Source organism: Oryctolagus cuniculus, chromosome 10 (genome assembly GCF_051225735.1).
Source record: "Oryctolagus cuniculus isolate XC-2025 breed Fujian yellow rabbit chromosome 10, ASM5122573v1, whole genome shotgun sequence".
In the NCBI taxonomy this organism is placed as follows: domain Eukaryota; kingdom Metazoa; phylum Chordata; class Mammalia; order Lagomorpha; family Leporidae; genus Oryctolagus; species Oryctolagus cuniculus.
Genome location: NC_142876.1, coordinates 41,187,256 through 41,208,529, shown reverse-complemented (window position 1 = coordinate 41,208,529; position 21,274 = coordinate 41,187,256). Strand labels below are relative to the sequence as shown.

General features: G+C 49.5%; 1 protein-coding gene across 12 annotated transcripts in view; it reads left to right on the top strand.

Moving 5' to 3' along the window:
* The window catches only part of FHOD3 (formin homology 2 domain containing 3), a 483,564-nt gene that overhangs the window by 399,369 nt on the left and 62,921 nt on the right, over nucleotides 1–21,274 (top strand). For all 12 annotated transcript variants that reach the window (XM_008261223.5, XM_089305775.1, XM_002713503.6 and 9 more), the window contains 2 exons: nucleotides 12,430–12,726; nucleotides 19,598–20,481. In XM_008261223.5, the coding sequence (XP_008259445.4) occupies nucleotides 12,430–12,726; nucleotides 19,598–20,481 (1,181 nt within the window). The remainder of the gene's footprint in view (nucleotides 1–12,429; nucleotides 12,727–19,597; nucleotides 20,482–21,274) is intronic.

Below are 21,274 nucleotides of genomic sequence, written 5' to 3'. Positions count from 1 at the left end.
TTATGTTGGGGGAAAATATGTTCAACAGTTGTGGCTTTGGTTTTTGTTTTTGTTTTTACATATAATTAGATTCCTAGGCATTTCTGTGGTTTTTTTTTTTAAGAGTTATTTATTTGAAATGCAGAGTGGCAAACAGAAAGGGAGAGATCAAGAGGGGGATAGAGAGAGAGATCTGTCTGTCTGTTTATCTCTCTTCCATCTCTGGTCTACTACCCAAATGGCTGCAGCTGCCAGAGCTGGGCCAGGCTGAAACCAGGAGCCAAGAACTCTATCCTCATTTCCCATGTGGATGTCAGGGGCCCAAGTACTTGGACCACCATCTGCTGTTTTCCCAGGCACATTAGCAGGGAACTGGATTGGAAGCAGGAAAGCTGGGACTCCAACGAGTGCTCCATGTGGAATGCTGATGCCCTAAGCCATGGCTTAACCCACTGTGCCATGACGCCTGTCTCAGATTCCTAGCTATTTCTAAATGCCTCATCTTTTAGCCCTGGAGATATAAAACACGGCCACGATAGCCCTTGTCTGACCACTAGCATTTATGGAAATTATTGACAATGGTGTGCTCACATTTCCTCTCTCAGATCCAAGCATTCCAAGTCCTGGCAAATATGAGAGTTCCTCTAGCTTCTTGACCTTCAACCCTAGAGAGCAAGTGTAGACAAATAGTTCTATCGGAAATGTTCAGTGTTTTGAGTGGTCAGGGTCATGTGGACATCCATCCAGTACTCTGGCTTGCTGTTACCGTTGAGTGAGCATCTTTGTCACCTTTGCCGTGTACCACATGTGAGCCTCCTTCAGGTGTAGGCGTTCTCCTAGGTTACCTAATCCACATGGCAGAAGTCAGAAACGTGGGCAATAAATTCCAGCTGGCGTGCATGCATGTCTGCTGGGTCCCTTGCATAAAACTTTTGGAAACATCCCATCCGGTGTGTCATGAGTTGGCAGAAAACTAGATTCCTCCCACCTCCCCATACTCACCTACTGCTGCTACTTGAGGCCATTTTGTCAATTAAACAGAAGCTCTGCTTTTCACACGAGACCCTGCCTGTTACATCTGCTGTGGGACTTTATCGAGAGCCTTTGAAAAATCACTGGATTTTCTGCCTTGCCACTCCTCTGTCTCTCAAAATTGAAAGCAACAACAAATCCTTCCCTTTTCCTCCCTGCAGAGAATGACAAGTGCCTGGAGTTTGTTTAATGTGTCAAAATATGGTGTAAGAACACAGTCTTTTGAGTCCTTTGGAAGTAAACAAGATATAAATCTCCAGTAAAGACAAGGCACAGGATGGCTTTGGGGAAGCTGGTGAAGGGGAGAGCTATGTTCAGTCAACAGGATGACTTCACAGACAGCTGTTAGGGCTTAAGAACCATAGACAGTCTGAGACTGGTAAGTAGCCTGCCACAATTTCACAGAAGCTTGCAGAAGACACGAAAGTCATGGATCAGAGATAAAGGACTTGATTCTCATAGCAGTAGCAGGCTACTGATGCAGGGTGAGTGTCAGCACTTGGGCCATTTCCCCCAGTTCCAGTTCCCACAGCGATGTGAAACAGCGCCCAGTGATACCTGTACACATTCTGTGCAGAACTAAGAAGAAGAATCCTGAGATTAGGGGCCTCTTAGAAAGCAGGCAGTGGCCGGTGCCGCGGCTCACTAGGCTAATCCTCCGCCTTGCAGTGCTGGCACACTGGGTTCTAGTACCCGTCGGGGCGCCGGATTCTGTCCCGGTTGCCCCTCTTCCAGGCCAGCTCTCTGCTGTGGCCAGGGAGTACAGTGGAGGATGCCCCAAGTACTTGGGTCCTGCACCCCATGGGAGACCAGGAGAAGTACCTGGCTCCTGCCATCGGATCAGCGCAGTGCGCCGGCCGCAGCGCACCAGCCGCAGCGGCCATTGGAGGGTGAACCAATGGCAAAGGAAGACCTTTCTCTCTTTCTCTCTCACTGTCCACTCTGCCTGTCAAAATAATAATAATAATAATAATAATTTAAAAAAATAAAAAAAGGCAGGCAGTAGGCATGCCTCCCCTTTCTACCAAAGAGAGATGCTATCTTTATTACAATGGAGAATAAGCCATTTTCCCTGGAGAAAGGCACTGTTTCCATCTTCCAGGGCTATTTGCTGTATCATTAGACAGATAGAACAAATTCTATTTGTGCCTCTGCTTGCATGATTGCAGAGATATGGGAGATCTGTGGAGAATTATCTCCCAGCATTAGATTATAATGATTTATAACCAAATTTGTATCCTAGAGTTTGTTTCGTGTAAATAAAACATTATTTGAGCAGCAATTAGCTTGCTTGTTCTCATTTTGTCATGAGCTGCAAAACCCCGCCTAAAGTGAGCTTGCCTGCATCTGGAGATGCTCACAGGGAATCTGTCTTGTTGGTTCCGTATCGGTGACTTGCATCCCGAGTGTGAGCTTCGGATCAGTGCTTCAGATACATTCAGGCAGCTCCATATAGGGACAGTGAGTTTTCTTCAGTCTGATGTCCAGACAGAGACTGAGGCATGGAAGCAGCAAAGGAGAATAACTCCTATGGGACCCTGTGGTGCAGCTCACCAGCTGCCAACCTGGCATGCCTCTCCAGAGCCTCTGAGGCTGGCACTTCTCTGGGGAAGCCGCCTCCGCAGTTATGTGAGTGGGAAGGAGGTGCGGGATTTCAGACTCCTCCCTCAGTGCCCATCCTATATCCACTCAACCCCAAATGTCTGCCGTGTTGCTTTCTCTCAAACAACCCCCTCCTTCTCTGTCACCAGTGCCTTGGTTGTAGCTTTAACCATCTTTCATTTGGACCATATTAATTGCTTCTTCTAGGTTCATCACAGCAACTCAAGGAAAAAAAAATCTGCACCTTGCTTTTAAAATCCTGGAGTGTTTTTGTTATCCACAATGTAAGCTCTGACCTTTCATGGCCCTCAAGATGCATTGTTATCTGGTCCCTGGGTGTTTTGTCACCACAACCACCATCCAAGCCAAACCATGATCTGGCTCTGAACAGTGCCATGTTGTTTTGGACGTGTCTGGATTTGGAGTGCCCTGCTTCGTGCAGGGCCCACAGGGCTCTTCTGCCTTTTGAAGCAGCTCCTCTTCTCTGAAGCCTGCCCCAATCCTTCTCCTGTGTACCCTTTGTCTCCTGTCCTCAGTTGGGGTACTGGGCTCACCACACTGTCTGGGTCGCAAGTGGTCCCCCTCTCCTTGGCACACTCATTCAGGGGAGGGCACAGACCCTCAGCCATCTTTGTTATCCCTGAGTGCTTGGAGAACAGGTTTTCAGTAAATGTTGTGTGAGTTGGTGAATGAGCGAACAGGAAAAGAGTAAGACATGTTAATCTACCAAGTCAACCAGGTCCCTGGTACTCAAAAAGAAATTTATTACACACGCCATGGATTACAGAGATCCATCTTTGACCATACTGACCACTCTGTAAGGACTGAATCCATAATGTTGACCTAATTAATAGGGAACTTTCAAGAAAATCATTGTCATATATTGGGGTGTTTTTGTTCTGAGAATCTGATCTAACTCTAATACATGGAGAAAATTCAAAGGATGATTCTTGACAAACTGATGGTTAAGGTACTTTTTCAGTTGTCCTTTATGATACTTATTGTATTCGTCCATTTAGGAGGAAATAACAAAATACTATAAACTGGGAGCCTTATGAACAATGTTGATTTCCCATGGTTCTTTAGTCTGAAGCCCAAGACCAGGGTGCCAGCAGATTGGATGTCATGTTCAGGGGCTGTTTTCTGGACCTTACAGGAGGCTTTCTTGCTTCATTCTTTCTGCATAGTAGAAAGAGCTAACTCTCATGGTCTCTTTTATAAGGGACACTAATCCCATTCATGAGGGCCTGGCCCTTATGACTAATCACCTCTCACAGGCCCCACCTGGGAAGTTGGGATTTAACAGTGAATAATTTGGGGGAGCATAAGCCCTTTGTCCATTGTATACTCTGTTTTAAGTGAATTTTACTCAAACTCCAGATCTCTATTCCTTTGTGAATTTGCTAACAGAGGCAGATAAACTGGGGTGTTGACTAAGTGGAAACCTGCATCCATTCTTGACCAGATGTCAGTGAGGAAGGGTTAACGCTGGAATGGGAATTTGTTCAGAATCTATTGGCAGAAAGAGCTACTGTTTTCTTTAGATGTTGTTGCGTTCTCACTGTGTTTTTTAGCTATGACTTACTAGATGACTTTCGCTTGAAAAATATCTTAGGGAAGATATTTTTATGTATCTGACTTTCCTGTGCATAGCACAGCACCTGGCACCTGATCAGTCTCAGTAAGTATTTACTGAATGAATGACTTTTGCTGCTAGTCACATTAGAAGATCTGGTTAAGCATAACTATATCCTGCTAAGCTTGAAAACAGTGAATTGACCAAAAACAAACTCAGGCACAATCAGCTTCTTTTCTAGATAGTATCATTCAGTGTTATCCATTCTGATGCTAGTATATCCCTTCCCCCAAACAACAGTTTTTGTTTTGACATCGTTGATGTTCCTGTCTGAGAGCTCAAGGTGCTCTTGGGAGTCATTGCCAGAACAGAACTGGTTACCATCTTTATCCTTTAGGAAAGCCTCATCTTCTCTGTTCTTGTATGAAAATGGCCATCCCATCAAACCAGCAGCCCCCATCAGCCTTGCCGGGCATGGAAGGCTGTTCAAGTTTTTGGAGTAGATACTGTCTGATACCATTTAAACCAGAAGAAGTGTTCGTCACCTAGGGTTGATGTTTTGGATCATTTGGTTTGGGATCAAGATAATGATGTACCAGTAAATGATTCAGTAATCTTAAATTGCTTTCCACTTTCTAGTCATAATGTAAAGTAGAACACTTGAAACTGGCTACATCTCTTATGCTGTGTGGTGCTGCAGTGGAGTTATGTCAGGTACTGTTGAACCAAGTGAACTCACTCACTCAGAAGCATAATCTAAGGTGCAAGATGAGGAAGTGGAAATTATAATATCAGTGGTGCTTGTGATCTTGTCCAACAGTTAACTCAAATGTGTGTCCCCGTGTGAACATGTAACGAGGGACCCGGAACTGTTTGTTTCTCTAGAGCCATCTCCGATTCCAGTGTACCTCTCAGAGAATGAACAACTTGCTGCATCAAGTGTGATTTCAGATTTTAAGGATTTGTGTTAGGGGAGACTCAGCCCATGAATGGAGGCTAGTGCTTCCTGTGGGGTTCCACTAAAGTGAAATGACAACCTTGATTATTAGAACTGTGGAGGGCAGTTATTAGATCTTCATAAAATGACACCTCCCCAAAGGGCTTTTCAGGTAATTTTGGCCATGTGTGGTTTCATCTTAAGAGGTAGCTTAGGCCTGAACCTGTTTGAAAAATCTAGCTCTGTCACTTGAGGACAAAGCAGGACTTAATTTTTAGGGCGTTCACATGAATTAAACTATTGAATTAATATTTTGCAGGTGGTGTCATGGTTTGTGGGTAAAGCTTGAGTAGCTGAGTTGGCACCTACCCTGATGAGACTCTACGTGTAGAGCAGTGATTCTCAACCAGGGATGGCTTTGCCCTGCAGGAGACATCTGGCAGTGTCTAGAGACATTTTGGTCATTGCAGTGGTAGGGAGTAGGGGGCTGGTTGGTGCCATAGGCCTCTAGTGAGTAGAAGCCAGAGGTGCTGGGCAGCATCCTTCAGTGCACAGACTGCCTCCCTCCAGAAGGAATTCCTCAGCTCCAAATGTGCTTGGGAGCAAGCGTGGATGTGAGTGAGCAGCTTAGCAAGATCTGGCTCCACATCAGAGGCAGAGCCTGAACGATTTTCCAAGTTGTGCGTTTTTTCACTTGGGCCCTTCTTCAGACTTACATGATTAACCCAGCAGTGTGAAGCTGATGGTGTCCGTGATTAGCTCTGAACTGGGGAGGTCCCTGGAGTCTGTGCTGTTTGCAGCTATTGTAGAACTGGCAGGCCCACCCCTTGTTTTCATGAGATCTGCCAGGAAGCCAAGTCCTGGCAAAGTTTCCGAGACACTACCACAGATCGAAATCGATTGAAGTCACCCAAAGACTTAGGAAGTTCAAATCTTCCTATCAGCATTTTATCTCTTCAAAGAAAAACTGTTATGAGATTCCAGTTGGATGCTGTGGACCCAGCTCATGGAGACAAGGTGAAAGCAGAACTGAAACGTTCGTGATCACCATATGTTGTTGTGTTCAGGAATGATCTGTACTTGTTTGTGGCTTAAGTCACCCACCACACAGTGTAGCATGGTGATTAACAGCCCAAGTCTTTCAGACAGGCCAATCTAGGTTCAAATCCCAGCTCTTTAAGCGTGAGCTCTGCTTGACAATGAGGTCCTCTTGGAACCAGATGGTGCATTCTCAGAGGGAGACTGAGGGTCCTCGGTGCAGGGGTTTTCAGAGGTGTGGGGCTATTAGAGGGTGGTATAGCACCCAGAGACAGTGACCATGTTCTACTTCTAAGGCTGCAGGAACTTGGCGAGTAACTGGGACTTGCTAAGAGCTATAGCCAGGCGAGGGAGACCATGGGACAGAAATAGTGCCCTTCAGCCTTTATCCAGCTAGAACCCCGCATAAAGGGAGCAGGAGTATAACTAGTCCAACCCCTCTTCCCTTCCACCTTTGCTGGCCTTCCCAACTCCCATCAGCACTGCAGGAGATATTCTCTGTTGAGGCCAGTCTCCGGGGTGCAAAGCAAAGAATGGTCTGAGGGAGCAGCCTGAGGGTATCGAGCCTGATATATCTCCCAGATCAAGTTCCGTGACATCTCTGAACCTGCTTCCGCACTGCTCACCTGGGGACATTATTCTTTGTTGCATACGTGATTGTGGGAACCAAATAAGATGCTGCAGTGAGGTCCCTAGTGCTGCGTCTGTGTCTGTGTAGGAGCACCCAGAGGCTGGCCGGGGAAGCACGCCGTGACTTTGGTTTTTACTGAAGACCACACAGGGTCTAATCTCTCTGCCGAGGTTTGGAAGGTTTGCTGGCCTTTCGGAGGGACAAAGAGAAGAGATGGGAGGAGGGAGTGTCTGCACCACTGACTTGGAGACAGGGACAAGCCAGCTGCGTCTGAAGCCTGCTCTGTGCCCGCCTTGCTCTTGCATTCTGTGACCCTTGTGTTCCCTGTTCATGCTGTTTCCTCTGTGCAGAGCGCCCCCTGTTGCTGGCTTCCCATCTTGATTCCCTGGTCCCTCTCGTTCCTATAATGTCTATTTCATTGTTGTGACCAGGGTCTGGTGGTAGACCCTTCCCATAGGAAGCGGTTGACCTGATGCCCTGTTCCGCCTTCTGAGGATGTGGGGAGCTTCATCCTTCTTGGTGTTTCTTGCGCTTTGCATACATCACCCATTACTGCAGCCTCGCTTACGACGTGAGTTCCGTGTTTCCCTTCCTTTTATATATTCCCCCTCTCCCAACCTTAAGATCTCCGTGAAGGCCCTCTGAGTCAGGTCAGCGCAGGTTCTGGCCAAGTGCATTTTTCTGGTCTTTGCTAAGTGTGTTCTGGCGATGCCGAGCTGTCCGTCTGCTGTCTCGGGCTGTGGGCCAGGAAGACAGATCCCAGACTGGGATGCCTTTAACGTTGCCAGGCCTTCCTTGCCATGTCCTTCTTTCATTTCCAAAACTCACGCTGCCTCTCCCGCCCCCACAGGGAGAAAGGCTGCCGGGGCACCTGGCCCGAGTCCTTGGGCAGATCCCGTCCTCGCGGCACAGCCCTGCAGATGCAGGCAGATCTTTGTGTCCTTGCTCTATCTGAGGGGGCTGGGGACAAGCTCGAGCCCTGTAGAGCCCTGAGCCCACCTGGAAGACAGTGCTGCAGGGTCCTCACGGTCACGTACGTGTCCAGGAGAGGGTGCCCTGCCACTCATCGCCTGGCTCTGTTGGCCTTCACCATTCTTTCTGGGGGGCACCACAGAGCCCTCCCCGTAGACAGGGGTGAGGATTTCAGAGTGGAAGCAAAATGCTGCATCACCACTGTGCAGGCGTAGCCCTGCGCAACCGCCCGCTGCCTCGAATGTAAACACGTGTGCTCCCGCAGTGATAGCTCGCTGCCCGGGGTCCGAGTCCCTCACCCTGTGCCGCCGCTACTACCGTGTTTCACTCCTCACCTCCTGCTCTCCAGCTCCCTCGGATGGCAGTCTCTTCAGCTTCAGCCTTCGCCTCCTGGGCTGCTCCTCGCCCACCAGGAGCCTCACGGTATAGCTCACGGCAATGCCTGTGACGTCACAGCAGGCAGCATGGTCCTGCGTTGGCAGGAGACCTTTGGGACAGAATCAAACGTGGCCTAGCTCTCCCTGAAGCAGCTGTCACTGCCCTCGGAGTGGAGTTCCAGGTCAGGAACAGAGCAGGCCGTGGACAGTCTCCCCTCACCCCCTGAGTGCCAGCTGCACCGGGCATCTCTCACTCCCTTTAGCACACGTGTGCTCCTGGTCTCTGCATGTGCTCCTCCCGCTGCCCAGAACATTCTCATGGCCGCTTTTCCCCCGTTAACTCCTTTTCATCCTTGGAGACTCTTCCTTCCATGTCATATCTGCACAGAGACTTCCGTCCCCTCCCAGGCCTTGCCAAAGACCCTCGCCACCCCGTGCAGGGTGCGGTGTCTGATGCCAGTAGAGAGACTGGTCTTTCTCTGTGCCCACTTAGCTGGGCACCACCACCCCTGCCAGCAGGGGCCATGGCAGGGCATTTAGGATCTCTGTTCTGTGCTCATCTGCCAGCTCTGCGATGCTGGAGCCGGGCTGTGTCATGTATCAAGGTGCCTCTCACCACTGATGCCCATGTTGGGGCTGAGGGACGCTCCTTACGCAACGGGGCTTGTAGCAGCTGGAAGTTGCCAGTGCTTTCCAGCCCTCAGTGTTGACAAAGGCCTTCATTTGGGGAGAACTTTCCTACACACCTCTGGGGTTCCTCCTGCGGCCCGGTGACTCCGTGCTGGGCCTGTACTCTCTGCTCAGAGGGAGCAGGCCTGGCTTAAGGACAGTGACTTCAGAAGTCAGGGTTGTGTATGCGCATGGAGGGGGCCGGGTGAGGGCAGTCCTGCAGAATGAGCACGGGGAGGGGAGGGAGGGGCATTGTGGGGTTCCTGGTGGAGCAGCTAAGTACCTGCCAGAACTGACGAGGAGGATGGTATGAACCTGGTGCTGCTCCTGGGGTGCACGGGGTCTCTCTGAGGGAAGACCCAGGTGGGCCCCCGGGGAACCTTTGCCCTTATCATTCCTGAGTTTTGTTAAGAGCCGGACACGGGATATGTGCAAGGGTCCTGGCTGCTCCCTGCAGGGCCCGCTACCTTTATCTCCAGTGGCCTCACCCCCTGCCAGGATGTGAAGGAGAAACAGAGATGGTCCAAATGCTGGTTCACTTCCCCAGAGGCCTGCAACAGCCAGGGCTGGGCCAGGCCAAAGCCGGGAAGTTGGAACTCCATCTGGGTTTCCCATGTTGGTGGCAGCGGTCCAAGCACTGGGGCCACCTTCTACTGCTTTCTCAAGCACATCAGCAGGGAAGCTGCTTGGAAGTGGAGCAGCCGAGACTCAAACCAGCGCTCTGATGTGGGGTGCTGGTGTCGCAAGTGGTGGCTTACCCTCCTGAGCCCCCGGGGTACATCTTGCACCTCTTGGGTGTTTTCATGTCCTGTGTCCCTAGCCAACTGCTGAGCTCCTGAAGCAGGGGAACATGTCACATTGATGACCACCTGATGGAGATAGCATAGAGGTTAGCAGGAATAATCTCCCACCTGTGCTGGCCCTGCTTTGTCACCTTCACTCTCAACCTTGGCTCGTTTTCCTTGATTTGAGTATATGACTCCTACTTAGTTTGTGGATCCTGAGGGTGGCTACAGGTGTGCCTCGGGTCTGTGGACCCTCAGTCCTGCATTCTGGAAAGGCTACAGTTTTGGGGACCCAGGAGCCATGACAAAAGGAAACTCCCCCCATAGTTAGAATCACGAGTGTAACGCCTGGCTCCATGGCGAGGCCCTAACCTGTGGGGGTGAGGTTGCACTGTGTGTTTCCGAGACTTGTGTTGGCTTTTCGGGAAACTTGGTTCCATGGCCACAGCCGTTCAGGCAGCCCCTGGCTGGTCACAGGGCAGGGTCACTGTCTGCATGCAATGTGTTCCATACAGGCAAAGGCCAGGGCAATGCCACTGAAGTCAAACAACCATCGGTCACAGCTCCCCCTGCTCCATCTGTGCAGTTCCCTGGAGGGGGTGGGGTGAGCAGACACAGGCCGTGGCAACAGCTCACCCTTCTCGCCATCAGTGATCAAGCCACCAGGAGGCACACTCGCCAGCATTCCCCATATGCTCACCAGTTAAAACTTCAATGCCTGCCACATGCTAGGCTGTTGGAAACACGCTGTTGTTTTGATGTGGCTATTCTGAAGTACATGTGTGCGAAAGCATGGGCTTTCTGTCAACCAAATGGTGACACCACCATGGCTACAGGTCTGTTTTTGCCCTGCTTGTGAAACTCATGAGGTTTGGTCTCTCTCTGCTAAATGAGCTATTAGCAGATGAAAAATTAATCACCATAAAAATTCCTTGGACACCAGAGGGACATTTTCTGAGGGGCAGGCTCACCCTCCCCCAGCACACAGCCTGGTTTCTGCTTTTAAGGAAAAGTGCAGGGCTGGCCTGCGGTCCTCGGGCCTCTCACCACGTGCCCCCTGGCTTCCTCCCGCTGCCACCACCAGCCAGCGCATCTCTGTCTGGAAGCAGTGTCCTCCTGTTATCTCGGGCTGAAACCTTCCCTCTGAGGAAAGCCACTGAGCAGCTGAGGGCCTGTGTCCCCAGGCCCCTTCCTCGGGGCCCCAGGTCCCAGCAGGAGGCCCCACCCAACCCCCCAACTCTTCCCTACAGGACAGCTGGGGGGATTTCTCCCCCCTGTTGGGGGATTGCGGAGAGGCTGGCCTTTATCCTCATCTGCTTCCTGCCTGTCCAATCCCTGACTCAGGCTCAGAGGACCACAGCCTGGGAGCACATGAGGCATGGTGGTGCTGGACACAGCTGGTCCCGGCAGGTGACTGCTTGCTGGCAGGCTGAGGGCAGCTGCACTCCCTGCCCAGTGAGGCCAGAGTCTTCCTCGCACCTTGAGGTGCCAGTGCCAGGGCCACCATTGCCAGCCTTCCTCTGCAGGGCCTGAACCAGCAGAGTGCCTTGCCCAGTCCCCTCGTTCCTGGAGACCTTGATCTGCTGGTGTTTCGAGCGACTGGATGGGTCTCCTCCAGCTCTTGCTGCGTGCAGACACTGCTTGGAGCTCTCTGTGCCTAGAGTCTGAGCACGAGAACTCTCAGAGCCCACAGCCAGGACTCCAGCAGCGTGACTTTCCCACCTGTGAGTGCTACCTTTCGGAGAGACCTGTCCTCCTCCGGTCAGCACGTGCAGCAGTTGGCCCAGGGTTTTTGATCTTGTCATTCTATGCCCATCTCCAGCTCACAACCGAGAGCTTTGCTCAGCAAAAAACATGCATCAACCGCGCTCTGCTGCTCCCCTGCTCCCCGGAGAATCACCCGAGTGAGAGCCTGTGCGTTGTGCCTCAGTGTGAACCCCGGATCTCCAGTCTTGATGGGTTGATAGGTAGTCCTGTGCCCATGAGTGATTCTTCTAAAAAGCTTCCTGAAGTGTGGACTGTCTTCTCAGGGTGAGCAAATGCAATCCAAGCAGTGATGGGCCTCCTGGCTTTAGCCACTGATGTCAAAAAGCACGAGGCTGCTGTGGCTAGTCTCCCTGGGCTGGTTGGTTTGTCTTTCCTTGAAGAGCTAAAGTGTTCATGCATTGGTTTCCTATTGCTGTGTAGCAGATTTGTGCAAACATAGTCTTTGAAATGCCTGTTGACTGTCACAGAGTTGTCACAGGTCCGAACTCCCGTGTGGCAGAACTGGGCTCTCAGCGCCAGTGCCCTGAGGCTGAAGTTGAGTTTGTGGCTGGCTGAACGCTCATCAGGAGCTTCCGAGGCTCAGTCAGGGTGTTGGCAGAATCTAGTTCCTTGCACCTGCAGAACTGAGGACCCTGTTTTTGTTGGCTCTTGGCCGGAGGCCATTCTCAGCCTCTAGAAGCCACCTGTGTTCCTTGTTGTGCGGCCCCCTCCCTCTGCAAGCCAACAGTGACGTAGATCCTTCCAGTACCTCTAATGTCCAGACTTCCTTTGCTGCTGCTAATCAGAAGGCTTTCTGCTATAAAAGTCTCTTGATTAGATCAGGCCCCTTAATTGTACCTTAAGGTCAGCTGACATGCGACTTTGATGTCCGCTGCACAGGCCCTTCCCCACAGTGCCTCCATTGGTATCTAACTGCATAGTCAGGGGACGGGAATCTTAGCTGCTCTCTTCAGATTCTGCCCACCCAAGAGCAGAGAAGAGCAACCAACCGCTTGTCCCGTCTCATTCACTGCCGCCTAAGAAATCCCTGTTGTCCATATAATCTCTGTCGTTGTCTCCACCAGTGAGCGCCGGGGATCCTGAGCCTCAACCGGAGGCAGAACCGGACCCAGCGGCCGAAGCGAGGCAGATTGTCGATGAAGACAGCCAGGGAGTAGCCGCCACCCAAGGTGGAGCCGAGAGTGAGGCGGAACGGGCGCTGGAGCAAGAGCCGGAAGAGCGAGCCTCCCTCAGCGAGAAGGAGAGGCAGAACGAGGAGGTGAACGAGAGGGACAACTGCTCCGCCTCCAGCATCTCTTCTTCCAGCAGCACGTTGGAGAGGGAGGACAAGGAGGACAAGCTGTCCAGGGACAGGGCACCTGGTAAGTACAACCCCTCTGCTCCCTCAGCGCCTGCCAGGGTCCCTGAGCAGAGGAGCTGTGGCTCCGCAGGCTGGCCTCACTCCCCCAGCTGTGCCTCCCCAGGGTCTGGCGACGAGGAACATGGCCGCAGTGTGAGCCAGCCACCCCCTCCTGCTAAGGAAGGCTGCACCCCCAAACCCTGCCCTCTGCCATGCCCGGCGGGAGATGGGGCCCAGAGAGTGAGGGCTTTTCCTGAGGTGCGGGCACTGGAAGAGACACTTGTTTCCCTCTGATCCTTCAGTTGGAAACAGTAGGGTCACAGTTTTCCCTTTCAGAGTTTAGAGACATGTCATGTTCTTATCTGTCCCCCTAAACTGGTTTTACTCTTTAAATGTGATATGTTCGGGGCAGGCATTTGGTACAGCAGTTAAGATGCTACTCGGGACCACCATATCCCATATCAGAGTGCCTGGATACGAATCCCAACTCCCAGCCCAGCTTCCTGCTACTGTGTACCATGGGAGGCAGGAGAAGGTGGCTTAAGTGCTTGGGTTCCTGCCACCCACCGGGGAGATGGGATTGAGTTTGTAGCTCTTATCTTTCGCCTGGCCCAGCCCCCAGCTTTTGTGGGCATTTGAGGAGTGAGCCCCTCGATGGGAGATCTCTCCCTGCCTCTGCAATAAGTAAAAATAGCACATAAAACTAAAACTAACAAAAAATAAAATAGAAGGTGTTAAGCCACTATGGCTGGACATTGCACACTGGAACAGATTTATTGAAGTGAAATGGATGACTATTTCCATAAAGTTGTGGTTCACAGTGTGTTGAGGTCAATTTTTTACGCCATATTGGATTATACATAATTTAGTAGCTTTCTATATTTTACCCATGCCCACTGTTTTCTTTTTAGTTAAAAGCACATGCTTTTCCTTATGGAATTATATCTTTTCCTTATGGAATTATATCTTTTTGGCATTACACTAGATACTCAGTTCACCTGTGGTCTGTGACGATACAATCTGGGATCACATAAAATATTAGGTTATAAGTTGGGGGCAGGTGTTTGGTGCAGTGGTTAAAATGCTGCTTGGGCTGCCTACATCCCATATCAGATTGCCTGTGTTTGAGTTCCAACTCTGCTGTCAATTCCAACTTCCTCTGATGGGCACCCTGGGAGGCAGCAGGTGATGGCTCAAGTAATTGGGTCCCTGCCACCCACCTGGGAGACCTGGATGGAATTCCCAGTTCCTGGCTTTGGTGGGCCAGCCCCAGCTGCTGCAGTCATTTGGGAAGTAAACTAGCAAGTGGGAGATTGCTCTGTCTCCCTGGCACCTGCGTGAGTGTGCTCTCTTGTGTGTATGCTTGTGTGTACTCTTGCTCTCACTCTCTCTCTGCCTTTCAAATAATAATGATAATAAAAATGTAGGTGTGCCTGCAAAAACTTCCCAGGGACTTGGGAATGGTACCATATAGGGTAATAGAAACATAAACGATTAATATAATCTGCGACACCACAATGTTGATTTTCCTAGCGGTGATTTGTGTATTATTAGTGGTAGAATGCCACCTTCCTCGCTGACACTCCTCCAGTGGAATCATATCTTACGGGCCAGCCTTTGCATGAGCTACACAGGCATGCACTTGTGTGTTCCATGATCAGGAAGCCTTTATCTTGAGCCTAATGGGCAGGGCAGCATGAAGGTTCCTCAAGGACTTGCCAGCAGGTGCCCTGACCTGTGCATGGCTTGTTGGTTCCCACATGAAGCTTGGATGATTAAATGACAATTGAATGAACAAACATCTCCTGAAAGGCCTGTCAGTGGTTTAGTCCAAAATAGTTCCTATTTCAGTTTTTCCTGGTTAGAATACATTATTAAATTTTAACCTGTTTTTTGCTAGTTAACTGTATGACAAAGGAATAAAAGAAGCCCAAAGAATTGTATTAATTTATGTCTTGGGAATTATTGTATTAAAAATGTATATCTTTGTTTAAAGATATATATGCTAAGGAATGTTAGGCATGCTGCTATGAACTTAATTTCCATCAAAGTCATATCCCAGTTAATCTCCAAAATTCTACTTATTCACATTTAATTGTGATCATAGTAATCATACTACCAGGAGTAGGGGATGCTTTCTTGATCAGTTTGTCCCTAAATCATGTTTTATTTGTTATGAATAGTTTTCAGAATTATTCATCATATCAGAGTGTAGCAGTCCTAAAACATATCATCAAGTTGGTTTAGTAAAAATAAGCCAGGGAACAGAACTTTCTTGGATCAGATTGTCCAGCATTCTTCCAAATAAGGATAACTTTCCAAAAATGGAGACTTTGCTCCCAAGGAATAGCCATTGACTTTCTACCCAAAGTGGTGATGTCCAAGTGTATAGACTCAGGAATTGGGGCCTTGTGGCAGTTTTTCTGCTTCACTCCAGTGCTGTTAAGAGATTTGGTCATGTTTATTTGCTGTAGCTTGTTGGTTTCTAAAAATGCCCACTGCTCACAGGCATCGGCCACAGCTGTAGAGTCAGGGCAGCCCTGTCATCCGAGCTCTTTTCAGAAAGTTCTCGATTAAATCAGAAAGGAACCTCAGAAATAAGATTTCTAATAATTACACTTGATACTCAAAAATGAATGTGGAGGACCTGAAACAGGCTCAGTTTATCCCATTTCTCTGGTTTTATTTTTCTTTGTCGTTCGTGTGTTCCAATCTATGATGCCAAGATAGAGGCTTTGTTACAGCATCTGTTACACTTCGTTGTGCTGACTTTTGTCACTGTGCTCTGTCCCCACCTGACTGTAAGCCTGATGAGGATGAGGTGCCTGTGCTGTTCATGGTGGGTCCTGCTTTCCTAGCTGGGTGCTCAGAACACAGTAGGTCTCATGAAATCATGGGAGAATGAAAGGCTGAGGCGGTGCCTGGTCTCCCTTCTCCCTGGTGCCAGTGGGGCCCAGCTGGGAGCTGAGCCTCCATCACGAGCTGGCATAAACAAGGGGAAATAACGCAGAGCGAGGCCGGGCAGCTGGCTCTGTGTCCTCCGCAACCTAGAGCCGACGGGGGCCGGCAGGGAGATGAGCCTCCATCTTTACTTGGAGACAATGAAAGTGAGCGTTCATTTTCCCTGGAAAGAGGCCAGTGGGGCCCAGAGGGCTGCTGAACTTGTGCTCTGTTCCTCCTCAATGAGGCGGTGTGAGTTAGCACTCTCCCTGCATCTTCACCTCCACCAGGACCCCTATGTCACACCCATAAGGCGGGACTTCCTGCTAGGAGAAGGTTAAATAGGATCCAAAGTCTAGCTCATAATACCTAAAATGTTTGAGATACAATAGAAATGACCACATTATATCAAAAGGAGGGCACTCAAAACTTGAATGGAAAAAGATAGTCACATATGCCAACATGGAGATGAGCCAGCCGGTAGAACTATGTGACAAAGATTTTGAAGCAGCCTTCATAATAATGCTTCAGTTACTCAGTAGATTCTATTTTATTAAGATTTATTTATTTATTTATTTGAAAGAATTACAGAGAGGCAGAGAGAGAAGTCTTCCATCTGCTGGTTCAGCCCCTAAATGGCCGCAATGGCCAGAGCTGGGCCAATCTGAAGTCAGGCGCCAGGAGCTTCTTCTGGGTCTCCCACGTGGGTATAGGGGCCCAAGGACTTGAGCCATTTTCTATTGCTTTTCCAGACCATAGCAGAGAGCTGGATCGGAAGTGGAGCAACCGGGACTTGAACTAGTGTCCATATGGGATGCCCGTACTGTAGGCACTGGCTTTACCCACTATGCCACAGTGTCGACCCCAGTAAATTCTTGAAAACATAAAATAACTTAGCAAATAAGGAGAAGATATAAAAAAGAACAAAAGGGAAAGTATAGACGTGAAAAACACAAATAAAATACTTAGTGGATAGGCTTCCTGGCAGATTCCAGATGATAAAGGGGAAAAGTCACTGACCTCAAAAATAGATCCATAGAAACCACTGCATTTGAAAAACAACAGTAGACTGAAAATAAAAAGGAACAGAGCCTCAGGGACTTGTGGGACCCTAAGAATCAGGCTCACATCCGTTTCATTGGACTTGGAGGAGGAGAGGAGTAAGAAGGCAATGCTGTAAAAATTTTAAAGAAATCATGGCAGAAACTTCCCAGCTTTGTCAAAAGGCACAGACTTATAAATTTAAGAAATTAATGGGAGGAGGGGAAAGCCATTGTAATCCATAAGCTGTACTTTGGAAATTTATATTCATTAAATAAAAGTTAAAAAAAAAAAAAAGAAATTGAGAAAACCCCAAACAGAAGCTTAGACATCCATACCAAGACAAGTAAGAATCAAAAATCTGAAAACTAAAGATCAAAAGTTTTGAAAGAAGCTATAAAGGAATGCGTTACCTAGAGGGAGCACCAGTTCAGATGACAGCAGGTTGCTCATCTGAAATCATGGAGGCCGCGTATCATATAGTGTGGGTATCATAGCGTGAGGCCGCATATCATAGTGTGCAAGTGCTGAAAGGACAGTCAGCCATGGATTGTGTAGCCAGCAAAAGTATCCTTCAAGAACGAAGGGTTGCGTCGGCGCTGTGGCATAGTGGGCTAAGCTGCTGCTTGAGATGCCAGCATGCTGAGTTGGAGTGTCAATTCCAGTCCTGGCTGCTCCACTTCCAATCCAGTTTCCTGCTAAGGCATCTGAGAAGGCAGCAAATGATGACCCAAGTACTTGGGCCCCTCACACCCATGTGGGAGACCAGGATGGAGTTCCTGGTCCCTGGCTTTGGCCTGACCCACACTTGGCTGTTCAGTAAACCTGTGATGGAAAATCTCTGTCTCTTCATATCTCTCTATCACTCTGCCTTTCAAATTAATTTTAAAAAGACAAGAAGGAAATCAACATTTAAAAAATATTACCCAGTTACATTATTGTCACTGTTACCAAAATAAGAAAATGCCAGCACCTCCCAGTTATTGATAGAGAAAGAGCCAGACAGTTGTGGAGAAGGACTCCCGGTGTTGTCTGCTGCACCTCCTGGCATCAAAGCAGTCTCGCTGTCGACAGGGAGAGCTCATGCTGGCTTGGGCCAGGGTTGTGGCTGTGGAGGTGATAAGAAAAGGGCTTGCATTCTGCATTCAACATGAAGGTTTGCTCAACAGGATGCTGTGTTGCACTGGGCATGGAAAACAAAAGAACAGGAGTCAAGGATGACTGACATTTTGGAATCAGCAGCAAGATGGATGAGCTTGTCACAGATAGCAAATGACCACAGGAGGAGCGACTTTAGTGAGCGGTGGGGCCATGGCCCCTTTATGGGTGGTGTTGGCAGCCCTGAGACTAGTTCAGATAATGGTGGAAAGAGTGAGTATAGAGGGAGAGAAGGGTTAAAGATTAGGAGGAAACCGTAAAAGAGTCTAAGAAGAAGTAGTCAGGTGGAGAGAAGCACCCTCATTGCAGTCCATATCCTGGACTGATGTAGTGGGGCAGGGAGGAACCAGCTGAGTTAGTGTAGCCTACAATCACAAGTACCCAGGAAGGAGTAGCTTTGAAGGGTGGTACTATGAATAGGGTCCTGGAGATAATAAAAAGAGAAATTGGAGTCAGTAAAATAACTTCTGGAAGCAGTTTTTTTTTTTTTTTTTAAGAGAAAGGAAAGGTAGCAGGAGGGGTAAGTAGGGTGGGGGGGTGTGGTTTTAAGATGGAATAAATAGTACGTATGTTTGTAAGGGTATTCAGGAAATTTGTGGAAGAGTGGAAGTTTGACATGGTGGTTAATGTGCCCAGGCCCCATATCAGAGTGTCTGGTTTAGATACCTGTCTCCAGCTTTTGCTTCCAGCTTCCTGTTAATGCAGACCCAGAAGGCAGTAATAAGTAGTTGGATGTCTGCTACCCATATTGGAGTCCTGGATTGTGTTTCTAGCTTCTGGCTTTGGCTCCTGCTATTGTGGGCAGCAGCTATGGAGTGAACCATAGGATTGGATGGTTTTTTCTGTCTGTTGCTCTCCCTCTTTGTTTCTATTTGCCTCTCAAATAAACAAGTTCATTTAAAAATTTAAAATTCATGCATAATTTTTATATTTTCCCTGAATTTTATGAACTCCCTAGTATGTGCCAGATGGAAGGTTCCAGTGGGAGAAGCATGGGAGCCACAGGACAGAGTATGGCTGGAGGGATTTCCTAACACACAAGTGGAGCAGTTGCTTTTTGCTAGGAGAGATACTTCGTGGGTAGTGGTAGCAGGGAGGCCTTGCTCTATGGCACAGGTGCATGTGGGAGGGTGGAAGTAGAATGGAGGCTCTGGAAGATCCCTTCTGGCTCAAGCTGATGAACTAGGAAGCAAGACTACCCCTGAAGAAGCGATGGGTGAGGAATGTGGAGATCAGAGGAGGGCTATGAAAATTTGTCTAGGAGAGGGAGTGGATGAGATTGCTGTGTAGCATTAAGTCTCCCAGAGACTGGTGACCGTGAACTCATTGGGTGGCCAGTGGCATGGTTTGTGTGCTGCTGCAGGCCCTTTAAGCTGCCCAGGTGCAGATTCAGTTGGGGGACAAGCAGAGGTAACCTTGCATCTTCTCCAGTGCTTGTCATGGGCCATGGGGTGGCTTCTTTGCCTCCCATGACCAGTTAGCCACCTATGGCTTGCTGTGTCCTGGCCAGCTGCCATGGGTGGGCAGGAACGATAAGGATGATTTCTCCCATGTGCACTGATGGGAGCCAAGAGCAGTGGTAGAGTCTTGGGCCCTGGACCTTGGGCAGCTTCTGCTTGGATTACTTTATCTCAGTATCTTCTCTGAAGTCACTGCTGTGTGTCCAGCCCATTTATTTCTTACACAGTCGCTTTGCTCCTGGGATCAATGTTCCCTGCCACTTTCTCACTTGGTTTCCTCCCGTGTCCTTCCAGGCTTGTGGTCTGCAGGCACTCAGGATGCAGGTGTAAATGGACAGTGCGGCGACATCCTCACCAACAAGCGGTTCATGCTGGACATGCTGTATGCCCATAACAGAAAGTCCACGGATGATGAGGAGAAGGGCGAGGGCGAGGCTGAGAGGACCGAGCAGGAGGCGGAGGCAGTTGCCAGCCTTGCCACCAGGATATCCACCCTGCAGGCCAATTCCCAGGCCCAGGATGAGAGCGTCAAGAGGGTGGACGTTGGCTGCTTGGACAATCGGGGCAGCGTGAAAGCATTTGCTGAAAAATTCAACAGCGGGGACCTGGGGCGAGGATCCGGCTCCCCCGACACTGAGCTCAGTGACAAGGGCCCGGAGGTGGCACCTGCGCAGCTGAAGACGGAGTCTGATTACATCTGGGACCAGCTCATGGCCAACCCGAGGGAGCTCAGGATCCAAGACATGGATTTCACTGACCTGGGGGAGGAGGACGATGTTGACGTCCTGGATGTGGACCTGGGCCACAGGGAAACCCCGGGGCCGCCTCCCCCACCCCCACCCACCTTTCTGGGCTTGCCCCCCCCACCCCCTCCGCCCCTGCTGGACAGCGTGCCCCCCCCTCCAGTCCCTGCTAATTTATTGGCTCCTCCTCCTCCAGCATTCAATGCTCCTCAGGGCTTAGGGTGGTCCCAGGTAGGCAGGGGTCAGCCCGCATTTGCTAAGAAAAAGAAGACTATCCGTCTGTTCTGGAACGAAGTCCGGCCCTTTGAGTGGCCATGTCCCAACAACCGCCGCTGCAGGGAATTCCTGTGGTCGAAACTGGAACCCATTAAGGTGGACACTTCCAGACTGGAGCACCTGTTTGAGTCCAAATCCAAGGAACTGTCTGTCACAAAGGTATGGCTGGCCTCTAGTTTGCTTCTTGATTGGCAGTTGTTCTATGTTACGCAGCTTTCCTGCTGCTAGGATCTGACCTGTAGATAGTGTTCCTGTGCCGTGTGCTTGGGGTGAGCTGCGTGATTAGCTAACACCAACGCCAGCTTCCTAACCTTGGGCAAAGTTGCTTTCAAAGAACCAGATGACTCTGGGGAAAAGATACCAAGGTATCCCAAGGAATGCCAGCGGAGCCCAGTAGCAAATATTGATGTTAACCAAAGGACAGTGGATTTGCTGGCCTCCCTAACTTGCTTGTCATGTTTATTTGATCTCACTTTCATTGATTATGGTTGACAGTGGCAGTTTGAGCTTCAGCTGGAACCACTCAGTGCTTTTGCCCAGGCTGTAGTGTGAGTGACATTCTTCTGGATAATTCCCTGGCTGAGCCAGTGTGCTGCCACTCTCTAGATGTTTCTCAGTAACTGTGTATTCAGCCGATAAATATCACATATGCATCTAGGTTGCTTATTTTTTAAACTCTTATTTATTTATTTTTAAATTTGAAAAGCAGAATGATAGATCTCTGATCTGCTGGTTTATTCCCCCAAATGGCTGCAATAGCCAAGCTGGGCCAGGCTGAAGCCAGGAGCTAAGAACTCCATCCAGGTCTCCCATGTTGGGTGCAGGGTCCTAAGCATTTGAGCTATCCTCCACTGCCTTCCCAGGTGCATTAGCAGGGAGCTGGATGGGAAGTGGAGCATCCGGGACTTGAACCAGTACTCCGTTATGGGATGCTGGCATCACAAGCAACAGC